Source organism: Cyprinodon tularosa, unplaced genomic scaffold, assembly GCF_016077235.1.
Source record: "Cyprinodon tularosa strain WSP-4 unplaced genomic scaffold, ASM1607723v1 ctg150, whole genome shotgun sequence".
Classification (NCBI taxonomy): Eukaryota; Metazoa; Chordata; class Actinopteri; order Cyprinodontiformes; family Cyprinodontidae; genus Cyprinodon; species Cyprinodon tularosa.
This window is the reverse complement of record NW_024038332.1, coordinates 952,855-970,767: the sequence shown is the minus strand read 5'-3', so window position 1 is coordinate 970,767 and position 17,913 is coordinate 952,855. Positions and strand designations below refer to the sequence as shown.

The following is a 17,913-nucleotide window of genomic DNA, read 5'->3' as shown; positions in this document are numbered from 1 at the left end:
ATCAGCTAATTTTCATAAAAATGGTTTTGTAAATTATTTTGTAACCTTGAGCAAGATTAGTAACAGCTTTAAGCCTGTGCATTTCATTTACAATCTTGAAGTTTAAAGGTTCTTTCCCTCTGCTGCAGCGCACCATGCAGACAGCATGCCCTGCATCAGTCATCACTGCAGACAAGAGAGAGGAGAGCAGGGGCGGGGTTATGCATCTACTTGCTTCGGAGAGCAAGGTTCGATACTTTTATGTTGTCGCCAAAGTCTCCAGTAGCAGAAAAAAGTCGCTAGATTTGGCGCTAGGTGCTTTTTTGAAATAAAAGCACTAGAGGGTTATACAAAGCATTTAGTTGGAGACATGGCTCTTTACGCCGTTTGTTTTCAAATGGTTTGGTGCTGTTGGTTCGGACCTTCCTGCAATGCGCAGGAAATGGACTGATCCAATGTAGCGGACACATAAGGCCCCCCTGAGACATACCTAATATAAGTGTACTGATGGAATTTTTACAAAGGATTTATATCAAAAACATAATTAATATGCACAAATAAGTAAAAACTGTATTAACAATACATGTAAAATTAGTTTTATGGGGCTCCCAGGAACTTGGGGGGGCCCTATGAAACTGGCTAGTTTTGCCTAATGGTAGATAATGGCTACATTTATAACCACGCTCACACCTAACAATGAATTATGTAATCTGTTCTGAAATCAGCCTTTTACTCAGATCACATTCAGCCAGCATTTAGGAAAAGGGACCTAGGTAATCTCTCTGTTCTTTTTGTTTTCCACTTCCGTCTCTGTGTCAAATGAATTTGAAATAACTTTTAATTAGGTTTTAGTTTTATTTTAGTTATGTGGAGCAATATAGTAAAAGCTGTAATGCTTCACAAACAGGTCTGTTAACTGCCTGACAGGACATGGGACATTCAAAATATAAACATTTTTTATTTAATTACTTGTCCGAATAAGATATCAACGCCATCACTAAAAACCACTGTTAGCTGAAGCCCATCTTTATACCTTATAGCAGGGATCAGGAGCCACAGGAGGCTATTTGGATCAAGTATAGTCTTACTGAGTCTTTATGATATTGGCTAAAAGCACACAAAAAAACAAACTAGATATATTTTTAAATGCAGATATCAGCAGTTTTCTTTAACTTCTACAAAAGAGATATCAAAAGTATCAGTTATATAGTTTTTCTTGTCATCAGGCTCAAAAACTTTGCATGTTTAATTCCTGCATCTTATTTTTTCCAATAGTAAAACATTAAGATGAAAAAAAAAAATGTTTCTTTTCAAACATTGAAGTGGACATTCATTATGATTATGATTATGATTTTTATTATTCAAAAGGTTAATTCATTAAATTGTGGCTCTAAAGTTGTTTGGTTAAGCTGAACTGAGAGCAAACATCACTCTTTGAACAATAGGTTGCAGCTCCCTGTATTTTAATTGTGATGTTTTCGCTTAGAAATAATCTGGATCTAATTTGTGGGCAGTCGGCACTGCAAAAATAATCTTGTGCAAAAATAGTCTCTTCTTTTATTCACTAATAAATAATATTTAAGTGTAAATCCTAAATTACTTGCTTAGTCGGCAACAGTAATGATGGAAACAACTTTGAACATTTAAACGTGTTTTATTTTCTCTACCCATCCTTCAGGTGTATTCACTTTATGGTGCATACATAAAAAAAAGGTAATAGTGTGAACATTCATGAAATTCATGACTAAATACACGTTAAAATTAAGAAAGGAGGGTATCCAAAAAACACACCAAACAACCCAGTTTTCTCCTCTTTCTCTTAAATATATGGAGTGAAAATAGTGGATAAGACACTTCAAAGAGCTGTTAAGTGTAGCTGAAGTAGAAGCAGCAGAGAATATACAGCATCCCTTCACGCTCGGCTCAGTTGGCCACAATGAACGTGGCGAAAGATGTCCATGTCTGCGTTTAGGTGGGAGGGATCAGGTTCATGTAGGTAAAAGCAAAAAGACTGAGTGAGCTGAAAGCGAGCTGCTGGTTACAAACACGGTTAACCGAGGTATGATGGACACAAATAATGCTGCTTGGACAGTTCAAGGAGTAACTTCTGAGCTAGAAATTTAACCCACCTCTGATACTCTCAGCAGGGATATTAGTCACTGCTTAGTTAGCAGATGCCCGGTTCACACACAGCAGAGAAGCAAAAAGCCACTGTAAACACATACTGTAGTTTTACAGTCAGAAATAAACTGAGCAACAGCGCCACCTTCAGCAAACAGAAACAATTATGTTTACAGAAAAAAAGTGAAGTCTGTTTAAATAGATCTTCTTTTAAATAAATCATAACCGTTTTCTTAGTCCTCAGCTCAAACTCATTAATCAATAAAATCCTATTTTGGCAACAGACAGCTGAGCATAGATAACAAAGAAGAACCATCAGAAAGGCTGCTGTGCATAGCAGGAGTTCACGTTCACGTAGCCACGTTCTAATGTCTCTTTCAGTCATTCAGTACGGTGGTTGTGTTACATTGTGGACCACCCATCAGACCACAGAAGATATTCTATCAATTCTTTCTGTTATGCAAAGAAAGAATTAGTTGCAATAATAGTTTTGATTCCAGAGGGTGGTGGAGCAGATGCATCTCTCTACAGAAATAAGAGCAAAAAAAAAAAGAAAATCTTAAATGGCACAACTGTTGGTAGGTCCAACAAATACGTGACACAGAAGCCACATCTTTTATCCAACCAGAACAGAGCTCTGTGGTTAGGGAGGTAAAAGCTGCACTTTCATACTGATATTTTTTTAGGGCATTAGGTCTCCATGGCAACCATTAGAAGACATCTCAAAGTGATACCAGAAAATAAGTTCTTCCACTTGTCACTGATGTGAACTTATGGAGGTGGTACTGGGACTTTAACTGGAACCCTGTGATTTTGTAAAATGAGACTACGAGGAATATTTTCAGGCAATGGCAAAACAGATGGGTTTAATGCGAAACAAAGAATCAAGTAAAGTGGAGGACCTATAATGCTGTGGGCCCATTTCTCTATCAAACAGCAAGGGAATCATGTTAAAGGGTTTAATGACTCTTTGTGATATCAGATTTTAATTTATAATCCAGTAGCCTTTGGGAGTAAACTCAAACATTCAGGATTTAAACTACGCAGAAAACCTGAGGGTTGAGTTGGAATACGGGATCAAAGGAAAGATCCCCAGATAAATTTAGATGGGATATATTTTTGAAGAAAATTATGGTTGTAAAGTAGGGCCACTGATATTTGTGCTACTGAGGCTTTTAATAACCCATTTATTCACATTGGGTGGTTATTTTATCTAATCCTCAAAGATATAATTCATTTTGAGGCTTTGAACAAATGTTTCACAAAGCTCCAGAGGTGGCTGAAAACTAATAAAAACTGAAAACTTGGTGACGCTGATCAGATTCCAACTGCACTAACAGTTTCAGGAACAACACAAATTTTTTCAGTTTGAATTATTCTGGTAAAAACTATGTAAACTATTATTCTGGAGATGAGTGAATAGGAGCTCCTATGTTCTATAAAAATAGTTACCAGTACCATCCTCTGAATTAATACTCAAGTGGCTGGATGTTTTCGTTTAGAGATGTCAGATAAAACCATCGCCTGTGGGGAAAACTGAGTAGCTTCAAAGGCCAGAAAGTGACAACAATCAGTGCTGACATTTACACACCAAGTGAACTAAAAACTGCAGAGGAACTGGACATGGAAAGAGGTCAGAGATCAGGTTGGGAGCAAAAAAGAAAAGCAGAAGGCAGGTGAGGGAAGGTAGGTCCATGAAGTTCAGATTGTGTGAGCAGAGAAGCAGCACCTGTGGCGAAGGCATGAGTGAGGCAGCAGAGAGCGGCACAAGGCGCAGCGCAGGAAGTCAAGTAAAAACAACAAGCTCGTTTGTTCCAGGATTCTCTACTTGATATTTTGCATCGTTACTGTTGTCCTCCTGAGATGGCAACATCTGGATGTTCAGAGTCTCAATAAAAACAAACAAAAAAAACAAAAAACTGGGTGTTCCTCCTGTTAAAGAGCCAAAAATGAATCCGCTGTAACAAAATGAGCAACAAACAGCCCATACTTTGTCCTTGCCTGATGTCAAGTTGCATCAAACTTCTGCTCAGCCTGGAGGAAAGTTTAACCAAAATACAGTTTCTTGTTGTTTTTTTCCCCACCCTGTGAGGTTTCCTTTTGTCTTATTATTTCAAATTCAGGGCTAATGAGGCTCAAAGTGTCCAACCTCAGAAGCATCAGTCTTTTCCTCTGTTACCCCAGCCAATGGCTGCCTGTTTGACAGCTAGCACCTAAACGAACACAGCCCGTTTTAACCGCTGCAGACCTGGGTCTTCATTTATGTACTGGAGCACGTCTGGTAAAAGAACCCCATGTTTTCTATTTAGCTTCAGACAGACGTCCAGCTGCACGGAAACTCAAACATCCAACCATTTTTTCCAGTCACTGAATGTACCATAATGCTACCTGACAACAACACTCTTCGGTGTCAAGGCTAATACTGAGTGAAGAATCAAAGTTAAGCGTTTTACATTAAGCCAGAAGCTCTAACAAAGGAAACAATTTTCTACACCATGTTGAGAAATTTCTGAGGTTTATATGGGGTACAGGAAAGCAAGGAGGGAAATTAAATTACATTAAAATCTATTTTGATCTTACGTGTCATGAAATATTAAATGACAACTCATCAAAATTGGAGAAGGCTGTTTTATAAATGCTATTCATGCTAATTAATTACCTAAGATGCTAACGATAGTTTAAAGTGTAATGGAAAAGATTTTGTCTTAGATTTTAAATAGCATAACCTTGTTCTACAAAAACATGCGGTGCAACACTTTCTGCTCCTAATGTGAATAATAAATAACAGCTAACATAATGAAAAAAGAATGAAGAATAATTTAAAACCTGTTATTGTATTTTTTAAGTTTTTAAGAGAACCGGAAATGAATGAAGCAGGTATCTACAGGTGAAAGCTCTACATAAAAAAGTAGAGGTCATAAATCTGCAATTAAAATCTGATCGGTGCGTCTCTAGTTAGCTTCATTTTTTCAGACTTTTATAGCAGGTGTGTACATCTCTAGTCCAAATATCTTCTCTTTTTGGATTGTGTTGATATAACTGGTACGCAGAATTGTACTAAACAGAATATTAGTGTCATTAAATATCTGCAGTGAGACCGAAATGATATAAAGGGCCACTGCAGATGTCTTGTAGAAATGTATTCGTCAGTGTTAGCATCGGGAAAATGCTTCCTTGATATATTTCCAGACTTTCTCTTAGGTACGTCTTCACCCAGGTCTGCAGCGCTCTGTTTTTCAATAAGCCTAGATGCTAAAACTTGGGCTGGTACAGCGCCACACGGCCGCTGAGGCAGCCTGAGGCCAGCTGGCAGTGCGTCGGGGAGAACTTGGTGGTTAGCACCACGTCGCTGTGAGAGTAGATGGAGCGGATCTCCCGCAGGCAGCTGGTCTGGACGGGCAAGCAGTCGGCCAGCTCACTGCAGCTCTCGTCGAAGGCGAGGAGACGGACGCCGTAGCCATAGGGGGAGCATATGAGCCGTCCGTCGGGGCTAAAGCACAGCTCCTTGATGTAGCCCCGCCCAACATTAGCCTCTTCAATGTAGTGAGTGAGGCGTAAGGAACAGCGGGGAGACACCAGCGGCCGGGTGGGCGCTCCCTCCTGGAATTCGTACACACATGTCCACTGGAAGAAGGAAGGACAGAGAGAAATTAGGCAGGAAATAAAAGATATCATCACACATTTCACAACTTTTCAAAGAGTTTCTGTTCAACGAGCAACAGCAGCTTTTTTCTGATCACTTTTCAGGCATAATCTTCCTACAAAAACAAGGCAACCTCTATTCCTTTTAGATTTTGACAGTGATAGTGAAATAAAAAAGATGAAACATCCGAACTACTGTGGCTTAGAAACTGTTTTTCAAAGTGGGGGCCACAACAGAAACACATTTTTTTATCATCAATTTAAAATACGTGTAAATACAGCTGAACCAATTCAATTAATAGTGAACTAATTTTGTGATCATTAATCGTTAACTGGAGTACACAGACTAAAATATGTTATGTTAGCTAAGCCACCCAACTAGAGCTATAATTAGGCTAAAATAAATAAAAAAATGATAATGATATAATATATAATAAAAATGATGTAAACTCTTTGCATTTAAGAGAAAAAAATATATTTTAGCTACATCTGGTTTCAATTCTGCTATAGTTTAATTTAAAGCACCTTTTACCATCTCAATAAAAAATAATAAATGATTAATCAATTCAAAAAATGATTGTTAGTTTCAGCCCTATCTGTAATAATATATCATATTAAGATGATGAAATCAGGTAATTTGAACCTGAATGTTGAGTCTATCCACCTGTCTTTGTCCGACTGACTAATACAGCGTACATATGGCGTTGAGTCGGTCTGCAAAAGAGTAGAGCCCAATTTTAAAGAATCAGAACTAATCAGATGTGCTGTGGATGTGACCTGAAAAAACATTGTTTTAACAAAGTTACGGCAGCCAGGTTTTATGGACATAGGGCTTTAGGGAGGAAAGTAATGTTAAGAGGTTAAAACAGTTTCCTTTAAATATTTTTACATTTTAGTTAGCATATTCATTCAGTTTAGGTCTGCATTGTCATGGCATTACAAAGGCAATTATGTTTGTTCTCTCTGTAATTTGTTTTATATAAAAACCATGTGAATTTAAATCTACTTTGACCCCTGAGCAGCAGTAACAAAGGGGTAAATTCTTAGAAATAAAACCAAAATTGCCAAAGAAGAAAAAAAAATTTTTTTTATTCTTTGTTTATTTTCTGAGCAATGAAGATTCTATTGATCTGTGTGTAATGCATAATTCACAATAGATCAGGAAGTGTTTGCTTTACGATGAAAACCTTGTATGTCTAAAACCATTCCTTTATTGTACATTTTTTTTTCTCTTGTCTGTCTGATTTGTTAACTAATATGATGTGTTGAACTAGATCTTCTATTTTCACAGCTTTTGTGACACACTTTTTTTTACAAAGTAGGGCATCAATATATAAAAACGTTTATTTGAATTCTACTAATCAAAGTTTTCTGCCCAACAGCAATGATGAACTGCAGGGCAGCATTCTATACCCGGCAATTTTAGTCTCTAAGTAAGAGCTTTCAGTCTGGTAAAGAATCTGGTTGTTATTCCAAATTGTAAAGGTTAACTCTTTTTTTTTTTTTTTGCAACATAAAACAAATAATAATTAAGACTAAACTAATAATAATTAAGACTAAATTAAGACTAAATCTAAGATGGCTGTCAAAAACAACAATGCTTCCCCGTCCATCACACGTGTTGCTACCATGTCTTATTCTATCATGTTAGAAATGTTTAACATAATGTCCTCCACTTTTCCATCATAAACTCCCCACCTAAAGATCTTAGGCATATATTTATATATGTGTGTCTATTAGTGATTTCATAAATTAGATCAGTTACTGTATATATTATGTAATAAAAAAAAGGATTTAACATTAATGCACAAAACTAAGCAACAACTATAGCTTCTCCTTTGGATCTTTTGAAAACCTGCAGTAATAGGCTCCTCACCTCCTGGTCATCCATGTTGCTGGAGCACCGGATGAGCGTGGCCCAGCCCTTCGGATGAAGCTGCAGGGATGTGATGCAGTTCCCTCGGTCCTTCTCTCCTGGGATCTCGGGGGTTAAAACTTCCAGGCTGTTCCTTGGGGAGAGACCTGAGAGGAAAGGAAGTTAGTTTCAGTCAGGAGGCTAACTTGGCACCATACAATCAGCATCCTACTGAGATCATCCCAGACCTTCTCTGTGAGGATGAATCTTGGAGTCATGTCCCTGTCGTGGCGCCGCAGTTGACCTAGATGCTGACGTTCCTCCATCTATGAAAACACATTGTCTTTTAAAAATCATTTCCTGCTATATATAGATATTTGGTTGCACTTTTTTATGTTGTTCCATTATTGTTGAAAGCAAAAAACATGTTTTGTCAATTTAAAAAAGTAATGCAATTCACAAATAAAACTTAGAAAAATTCCTTACGCAAAAAAGTAGGAAGAAAGTTTGTTAGGGGCATTACTGTTTTCTTTACCAATAGATTTTATATTTTTAGATTTCTCCTATCATTTTTTCCAGATCAAATTCTCTTAACTTCTGAGAGCAGGCTGGCCTCTGGAGTGAGGAGCAAAGAGGCATTTCTATTGGTCAGCATATAAGTTAGAAACAATATTTTATTGGTCAAGAGAGAGTAGTCGTCTTGGACTTGAAGTGAAAAGAATGTGAAAAATTTTAATGAAAGATTTCTTCTGCAAAAAAGATTTCAGAAATAAGGTTTGAAAAAAATTCCATTAAAAAAATATAACATGAAATAAATAAAATAATAAAAAAAATAACTCTTTTTTACAATTAGAACTTTTTCAAATTGACTCCATAGCCTTGGTTCTGACCTGAACTGAGGGGGGTCCGTCTGGCACGCAGCATGCGGTAACTGCCCACCTCCAGGGACTGGGTCAGGTCCAGGTCATGAAGGATGAGTAGGTACCCTGAGGAAGTAGAGATGAGCATCTTGGAACAGTCGGGTGTCAGACGCATCCTCATCAGATAGCGAGTGTGGAAGAACTTCTTGTGTGGGCAGCCGTCCTCAGTAAACCTGCAAGAGAGGAAAATTATTACCTTTAACAAAACAGTGACACTGCTACCACCCGAGGCTTGAAAAGGATTTTTGCTTGGTCTGATCTCCTTTAAATCAGAAATTTTGAGACAATAGTGATTCCACTTAAAAAATATTCCTTAATGACTTTGGGTTATAGATTACCGAACGAGCAAAAAAAAACCCCAGAAGAGTTGAAATCCAAACAATACCAACACTAATCACAAGGATATAACTAAATGCAATTATAGTTCCATTTAGCATAAAATCATGTCATTTTAATTTCACTGTTAGGCTTTTTCCCAACATTTATTGTAGGGGTATTTAGGTATTGTTTACCGAAGAGGTTCCAAAACTTTATAGGGGTGCGCCCTCTAGGGGGGACTTTGTATAATTTCAGGATAAAAATGATAATGACAGAAATAAAGTGGATAAAAATACACAGATGACATTGCTGACTTTTGTTACAGGGTAAAACTAATGTCTAATCTTAAAATTGTTACACGTAGAAGTTTTTTTATTTTAAGGAGAATGTGTTTTATTCCAATACTGTGTACTGCAGGTGACCTGTCGCTTTCGTTTAAAGCAAAGCATGAACAGTGGGAATCACTGCCTTAAAGATAGGATGGTTACCTAAAAATTCACAGTTTGCTCTAAAGATATGTTAAATTCTGATTGCATGACTTGACTAAATGAAATTAAATAAACTTCATCATCAAATTCTTTGACTAAGGGGTGTTAAACTCAAAGGAATGCCAGACTTTTCAGATTTTTTTTTTAGTTTAAATAATATATAAATGAAAAAAGATGAGAAAAAGTTCTTCATCTTTATATTTTTACAATTACTTTAAATCCCAAAATGAAGGTGGAAAAATGGGCTAAAAGTTTATCTTTATAATGCAAACCAAATTGGACATAAATCCAAACCACTGCAAGATGTAATCGCAACCAACCTGTTGGTGTCCCACGTGATGACGTTGCCATCAAAGCCAGAGGTGACCAAGAGACGAGTGTTGGTGTCGTACTCGATGTTCTTCACCCAGCTGGCGTGCCCGTGCAAGGAGCACACCTTCGAGTTCAGCTTGCGAAGGTCCCATAACGCAATGGTGGTGTCGTCAGAGCAGGTGGCAAACAGGCGATTGTCCAGAAACCTTTAGAACAGAAAGGGATAAATCCTCAATTCTACTTTAATCATTTATTAATTTATAGAGCACATTAAAATATCTTCAGATGCAGCAAGCACTGCAAAAATTATTTGAGACCATAAATTTAAAATGAAAATTAAAAAATATTATGTATAAAGTATAAGTATTAGTAAAGTATTAAACAAAAGGTTGAAATGATAAGAAAAAAAAAAATGTGATGTGAAAAAATAAAAATAAAATGGTGAAAAACCTTTTCACTATACATACCAGACCAGAAGTAGGTTAGTTTTTACATTTCTTAAAAATCATTTTTGTTAAATAACTCTTTTCCTAAGGTAATTCAAAGTTTTAATCTATTCTCTTATTTCAAGTGTTTATACATGACTGCTGTTTGTAGATGTGTTCGTTATTGTTACTCAACAACAGTGATAAAGGATGCATTAATGGGAGATAATGCAGCAATCAAATTAAATTAAACTGCAAAATCCTCAGCAGGTTGCAAGCCAACACAAACCTTTTTAAAATGTGCAAAACACAACCATGTTATATACAAATAAAATAAAAGATGGAAAAGGTAAATGTACGGCAGAACAGCAACCTATCAACATTTATGTTTCCACAGCCACAATCATGCATCAACCAGCAATACATATCAAATGAAAGCAGGGACGGTGTAGAGGTACAAGCAAAAAAAAAAAAGCGACAGATGAAACCACTCAGCCAGAAACTAATTCTAAAAATATATATTTGCTGTTTTTCCCTGAAAACTATATCTGTGCTCCATCACAGCACAGAACAAAAAAATCTTTGGGTGTAAATACAGGTCTTTAGGACCAAGAGGAATCCTCCACAAGCCAATCATCTAGGTAACTGACCAAGATAATCTGCTTTCACTGGCTCTGATTGGCTGAAAGTGTTGTCAATAGTCCCCACATTGGTTTAGATTAGGGGTCACCAACTCGATGCTTGCAGGCACCAAGGGGCCCTCAACTAGGGCCGGGCGATATGACCTCAAATAAATATCAAGATAAATTGGACGATAAAAGCTCCAGCTCCTCTATCAGAAATAAATACATGTGCAGGAAATGCAACTGATCTATTTATAAAGTATTTATTGAATAAATCAAATTACATGTTACTTTAAATTAAATATTAAAGAGTCTTGAACCCAAACAGGTTTAAACATTCAACAAAATCTCATTAAAAAGGAGAAAAATGTTTCCTCTTGCAAACAATTTTGCGCAAAGTTGATGGAGCCTTTTGCACATCTTCACACTCAACAGTGTGGTTGTGCTGTAGGTGGTGGAGGTTGGATGTATTAAGTTGGGTAGTCCCAACAGTTTTCAGACAAACTTTGCATTTCGTGTTCTTTTGCTCAACATATATGGCATAATTTTGGCACCAAGATTCAACCCGCTCTGGATTTCGATGATTAACTCTGTAAACAATTCAATTCAATTCAATTCAGTTTATTTATACAGCACAAGTCATACACAAGTCATCTCAAGGCACTTTACAGTTCAACCAGATCATACAGTCAAATTGATTAATAAGTATAGAATTAGGAAGTATAAACAAAGGCTAAGTATAGGAAAAATGTTTAAAGGAAACATATTTGAACCTGAATAAAAGTTTCCACAGAGAGCCATAGGGTGAAGGATACAAAAAATCACTAATTTACTGTTTTACTTATGGTTGTGATTGTCATCTAAAAACAAAATTCTCATAACTTTGTACTTTTGTATTGTTTCATAATTTTCTCATCTGCTTTTGCTTTTAAAATAAACTCAAATCAGTTTAATTCACATAACTTAACTCAGTTCAAGTCAACTAAACTGAATTTAAAGGTATAGTGCACATGCACAACCCTGTAGCCGCTCCCAGGAGGGAACACTTATTAAATGGTAAATGGTAAATGGCATGTACTTATATAGCGCATTTATTCAAGTTAGGAGACTTGACCAAAGCGCTTTACACTACATTCATTCACCCATTCACACACACACTCACACACTGATGGTGGCAAGCTACATTGTAGCCACAGCTGCCCTGGGGCTCACTGACAGAAGCGAGGCTGCCGTACACTGGCGCCACCGGGCCCTCTGACCACCATCAGTAGACAATGCAGGTGAAGTGTCTTGCCCAAGGACACAACGACAATTAAAGTCGGAGTCGGGGCTTGAACCGTCAACCCTTCGATTACAGGGCAAACTCCTCCATCCAACGCCACTGTCGCCCTAATTATTAGACGCCTGTGAGAGCATGCACAAGCCCATCTCTCCTTCAGCATGATTGGGGACGCAATGATAAAACGGTCATTCACCTCACCTATATTTATATATAAAAAGTTTCCCTGCAAATAAGACTACTGGTACATTAAAAAAAATTGTGACTTGTGTCATGTGTGTGTGCTGAAGTGGAATTTTGGACATGCGGGGTAAATAAGAATCTTTGGCCACCGTATACCTACTAATGATGCAAATTACAAAATAAATAAACTTATCTTCCCTGGAAAGTTACAATATAGAGGTAGATAACCTTTACTAGTAGTGATGTGAAATGGATTTCAGATAGTATCCCAAACTTTACCTGTCGAGTAGAAACTCTGCAACCGAGGCTTCGGTGGGAAGCCCGACCTCTGCTTTCAGTGTACGCGATCTCGTGAAAAAACAAAAACACTCTGGCCTTGTTTCTCTCTTCTGAGGCTTTTCTTCTCATACACTTTGTAGACACTTTTTCACTTACGACCCTCGGCTAGCCTAGTAAAATATCCCCACCCTCCAGCGGCCTATATCATTTTTGCCTGCGAGTGGTCTAGCCTCAATCAATGCCCCAGGCCCTAGAACAGGCGGGCCAATCAGAACGCAGAGATATGTTTGAATTTTTTTGGACACAAAGCAGGTGGGGTTTGGAGGGCGTGACGACGACGCTGGAGAAACCAAAACACGGCAGATGGAAACAACTATTGAACAGTTCTTATTTGACTCAGCTTTGGAATCAGTTTTGGAAGGATTAGTTTAGGAAGGGTTTTGGTTGAAACAAGAGCAGAAAGAGGCTCTACGCTGCTGTTTTACGGACAGGCTGTTTGTTTACACTCCCCCACCAGTTTTCTGACGCCCTTATTACATCACAGTCAGTTGCACTCATTGGTCAGAGCGTTGGCCAATACGAACAGACATGGTTTAAAAGACAACGGGTTGTTCTCATCAACAATCTTCCGACGTCTCATTCATCGGGGCCAGACTAAATTACATATTTAATCACACATTTAGTCTGGTTAATCAGGCTGGCAAATATCGGCTTCAGAAACCCTAGGTGTCTGATGTTAAATGTGAGAAATGCACCTTATGTTGTTGACGCAATCCTCGTGGGCTTCTGTGAGGGTTTTGATGTGTCTGGATGAGATGGGGTCAAACAGGAGGACCTCAGTCTGCTCACAGGCCACAGTCAGCACAGACCTGAGCAGAGAGCAAAAATAAATACAGACTCTCTGGACAAAAGAAAGGAAGTGGGTGAATCCTGTAAAATTAAAACTGTAAAGCCGTAAGGAAAAAAACACCCCTAAGCTCTTTATAATAGTACATAAAACGTACAAAAACTATGATGAGCCTTGTTTTTCTTCTTCTTCTTTTTAAAGTGTCCTATCTGGCAATGTGGCAATAAGAATAATGATCTTGATGCTAAAAACAGCCCAACAGATTTTACTTTCACAAGTGGAGCAGTACGGCTATTGCCATAGTGTTCCGCCTGATTTATGCATATAAATAGCTATATTATAATTATGCAGGGAATTTACAGATTATATGGAGACTGCAATGCAAGTAGAACAGGAAAGGAAAAACAGGAAAAAAAGGAGAAAAGATCAAAGAAAGAGGAGATAAAAGGGAGATAATGATAAAACATCTTCAGTCTGCTTCATCACCTGCAAAGAGATGTACAAGAGAACAGCACAACCAATGGACATGGTACAAGATATACAATAAAGTATCACCTAGATACTATCGGTGAAGTAAAAGTAGTATTATTTAATCTGACATGTATACTGTGGTAGCTGAAGATAAGAATATGAGCCTTGTGTATGGAAGTGAATCTCTAAGAGTCTCTAGTCAAAAACTAGAACAAGCATTAAAGTGCATCAGAATTTATTTATTTTTTTTACTTATTTAAAAAACTGGGAAAGATTTTTTGTTTGCATTTCAAGTCCAGAAGCATCCCTGTTAAAATATCATGGACAGGCTTATTACTCTCAGTAGCTAAAACATAAAAAGAGAAACTCATAATATAAATTCAACACACAGAGAGATCAATTTCATGCATATATTCCTGTTACTGCTGATGAGTATAGCTTATAAGCATTTATACACTGAATTTTGTTTACATTCATACTATTAAAAGCAAAAAATGTCCTTAAGTTATGACCTACACACTAATAAAGGACAGCTGATGACCAGAAGACCTGTGTCTGTTATTACCTTTTTTATACTGTAGATTGTTAGAAAGGGGTTTGATCAAGCAATATTACTAAAACAGGGAATAAAAGTGAACAACAGAAAGCATAAAACAAATGACCCATTTAAAATTAATTAGTTAGAGAAACTTTTAACAGAAGCCTTTATGCCAGCATGAAAATATTGGAGATTTTAAAATCCAGCAGATAAGAAAAAGGAGGGAGATTTCTGCTGAGCACACAGCTTTAATGACCATGGGGACTTCCTTACAATAAGACCCAATAAGGCTGAAGCCAGTGCCACTACAGACTTCCTATAGTGTTGAACACATGCACATGATATGCAATAAGTAGATCATTTTGTGTTGATAGTCGTTAATTGTTCTCCCTGTGCAGGAAGGACTCACTGCTGCAACATACAAACAAACATGACCCAGACCAGACAGCTTGACCCGATTTGGCTGCAGGATTTAGGTCCTTCATCTGCTGTCTGCTCCAACCCTGGCTGTGATCATAAGCTGCTGCACTAATCATGCAGGTAAAGGTAACTTTGCATACAATTAGTGTTAACATTGATGTCCCAAAGATCGGAGTACTCACCCGTCCGGCGAGTACTCCAGGTTGAACACAGCTCCGTGGGTCTGAGAGCTCAGATTAACTGACTCCACGGCCGGGTTCATGGAGCAGTACAGGCTGGTCATTGTTCTGAAGTTATCCCTGGCTGGGTCCACGAACAGCCCCCGTCGTATAGTCCTCCTCTGCAGCCATGAAAACAGGCTGTTCCCCCTGAAGCTCTCGCTAACGGAGCTCCCACCGCCGCCAGCTTGTGGAGCGGCGGCCGGCGGGCTGCAGCGCCCTCCGTCCTCCAGCCGCGGAGAGCCGCTGCGCTTAGGCCGTTCATCGCTACTGCTCTCCGGCGGCGAAGCGCAGACCTCCCTGGCGGCGACGTCTTCCTCCTCCGACTGGTGGGGGACAGGGTCTACTTCCTTGCCGGTGCTGCCGGGCCTATCCTGCGGCTCGTCGGCGTCGTCACCGTCGCCCTGGTGCTCCGAGCTCATCACGGCGGCTTCGGTCGGCTCGTGTCTCCAGGGGTCAGCGCCTACAGCCAGCCGCAGACAGGATGCAGTCAGTTAGCAAGCAGGGGTCCATTGAACATTTAGGGTGCCATGACGGGCGACTGGAACTGCAAAGGAGCGACAGTTAAAACCTATTTAGCTGCCAGATTTAGCAGCACCTTTTCGCCGCCCATAAAAGCGACGGAGACCAGCGCCAATCTGACCGGAAACAGCAGATTACCCTTCAAAATAAAAGGCGCTTCTCGAATTTTACAGAAAGATTAAACAGCTGACTCACACAACGCATGGGCGGTTCTAGACAGTGGCAACAGGGGCCAGTGCCCTCTTATTTCCTCTTTACTTAAAACGTAGAAAGGAAAAACTGAAAAATAAGTAAGTCTGTGTTTTTCCCCTTTGGTTTGAGGATGTATTTTGGACAATTTGACAATGTCAACTACAGTGTAGTCGGTTTACTTTTCACTAATATATATGGTCAGTACATTTCTGCAACTACATTGTAGTCTCCCCTTAGCTCTCTATTGTGCAATTATTTTTATATCTGAGGGAAACATATTCCAGCACAATACAACTTTTTCCTTTTTTGTGTTTTTTTTTTCTTTTGGTACAATATACACTCTTTTTATATTGTATTTCTTTTTTATATATATATATATATATACCTTTAATGGCATCTTGCTTTAATAACTCTTTGTACTCTATATAAGCTACTGAAACCAGAATTTCCCTGAGAAGAAATCCCAAGGGATAAGTAAAGCTAAGTTTAAGTCCAAGTTTATGTGATGATTAAAGTAAAGAAAAAAACAAAAAACAATATATATATATATATATATATATATATATATATATATATATATATATATATATATATATATATATATATATATATATATATATATATATATATATATATATATATTGTAGGTGAGTTTGCTGTAAGTTATAGGACTGTAAGGTACTGTTCGGGTTTATCACTGCTCAACCGGGAGTGTTGGCCAGAACACTACTCAGGCCAGGATTTCAATCAGGACTAGATGTTAGGAGAAGGTGCAGCAGGTGGAGAATGAAGACATGAGCCAGGATCCTTTAACTGGTCTGTATTCCAAACTCAATTTCGGATTCCAATTGATTAAATGAACATAAGATATTTCCAGGTAGGTACGTGTGTAAGTGTGTGTGTGGTTTCCTAAAACAAGACAAGAAAGATAATTCAAATTACCCTATCATTACACATCACACCATAGATAAGCTAAGGAGAAAATAATTAAACTCTAAAAAGTTTAACCCTGTTAAAGCTACAGTATGTAACTTTTAGCGACATCTAGTGGTCAGACTGCAGACCGCAGCAACATGAACATCTCCCCCCCACCGCTTCTCCCCCCCAACAGTACGGCGAGCGTTACGGGACAAAATGTCTTCCACGACGTCCGCATCACCTGCCTTCTTAAGTGATGAGGTTTGTTTACATAGATAATTTTACAGATAATTTTTTATTAGTCTGTGTAGGGTATAGATTTCATGTAGACTTAAGATAATAAATATACCCGTTATTTTTTCTACATCGTTGTGACATTTTGGCGATCTCGCAATCGCTAGTTTGTTGGCTCTGCGCTGCCGTAGCGCAAAGATGTCTGCCTCCATGGCTGCGAGACCCGCTCCTATGTAATTATAAATAACGAATTCTAAGGTAAGGCAAATAATAAGGTTAAGAGGCTGAGCTCGTAGATGATGATAAATAACATAGTTATGTATAATATATTACATTTCTGACTGTATATCCCTGTAATTATTACACACTGTAGCTTTAATCAGCAAACGTTAGCTAACAATCATGGCTTGGCGCCATCTAGTGGATGCGTAGGTTCTGCACAACACTCTACAATACACACACACAGCAGATAACCAAGACTTATCAACAAGTAACTAAGAACGAAAATAACTCATTTAACTGCCATAAACACTCAAATATTAAACTTACTCGTCAGTGACGCACACTTATTTGAAGAACACACAAGTCATTTCCTGTCAAGTCCTTTCCCTGTGTTAGCTCAGTGGCTCAACTGCCGAACTTTCCAACCGGCAGCAGCAACGGTCGTCACGGGCAACGCTGTCCTAACTTCTGCATGCCTTAAGGGCCAAAATAACACTGCGCAGAAACTGCAGAATATAAACAGCAGTACCTAACATCGAAACCTAAACTACTTAAAGCTACAGTGTGTAATAATTACAGGGAAATACAGTCAGAAATGTAATATATTATACATAACTATGTTATTTATCATCATCTACGAGCTCAGCCTCTTAACCTTAATATTTGCGTTGCCTTAAAATTCGTTATTTATAATTACATAGGAGCGGGTCTCGCAGCCATGGAGGCAGACATCTTTGCGCTACGGCAGCGCAGAGCCAACAAACTAGCGATTGCGAGATTGCCAAAACGTCACAATGATGTAGAAAAAATAACGGGTATATTTATTATCTTAAGTCTACATGAAATCTATACCCTACACAGACTAATGAAATACTATCTGTAAAATTATCTATGTAAACAAACCTCA

General features: G+C 38.3%; 1 protein-coding gene across 1 annotated transcript; it reads right to left on the bottom strand.

Annotated features, from left to right (window-relative positions):
* Nucleotides 1-1,617: 1,617 nt before the first annotated feature.
* On the bottom strand, nt 1,618-15,570 carry wdr32 (WD repeat domain 32). Its single transcript, XM_038279487.1, has 7 exons — nt 14,883-15,570; nt 13,180-13,293; nt 9,644-9,841; nt 8,488-8,690; nt 7,846-7,923; nt 7,619-7,764; nt 1,618-5,724 (listed from the first exon to the last, which is right to left on the bottom strand). Exons 1-7 carry the CDS (start codon nt 15,338-15,340, stop codon nt 5,353-5,355), a joined length of 1,569 nt encoding a protein of 522 aa, XP_038135415.1. The 5' UTR covers nt 15,341-15,570; the 3' UTR covers nt 1,618-5,352.
* Nucleotides 15,571-17,913: the final 2,343 nt, after the last annotated feature.

Coding starts and splice junctions, on each gene's coding strand:
- wdr32 (XM_038279487.1), bottom strand. CDS start 15,340: ATGAGCTCGGAGCACCAGGGCGACGGTGACGACGCCGACGAGCCGCAG. Junction 13,294..14,882: donor CTGGAGTACTCGCCGGACGG/GTGAGTACTCCG, acceptor CTCTCTGCTCAG/GTCTGTGCTGACTGTGGCCT. Junction 8,691..9,643: donor ATCACGTGGGACACCAACAG/GTTGGTTGCGAT, acceptor CCTCTCTTGCAG/GTTTACTGAGGACGGCTGCC.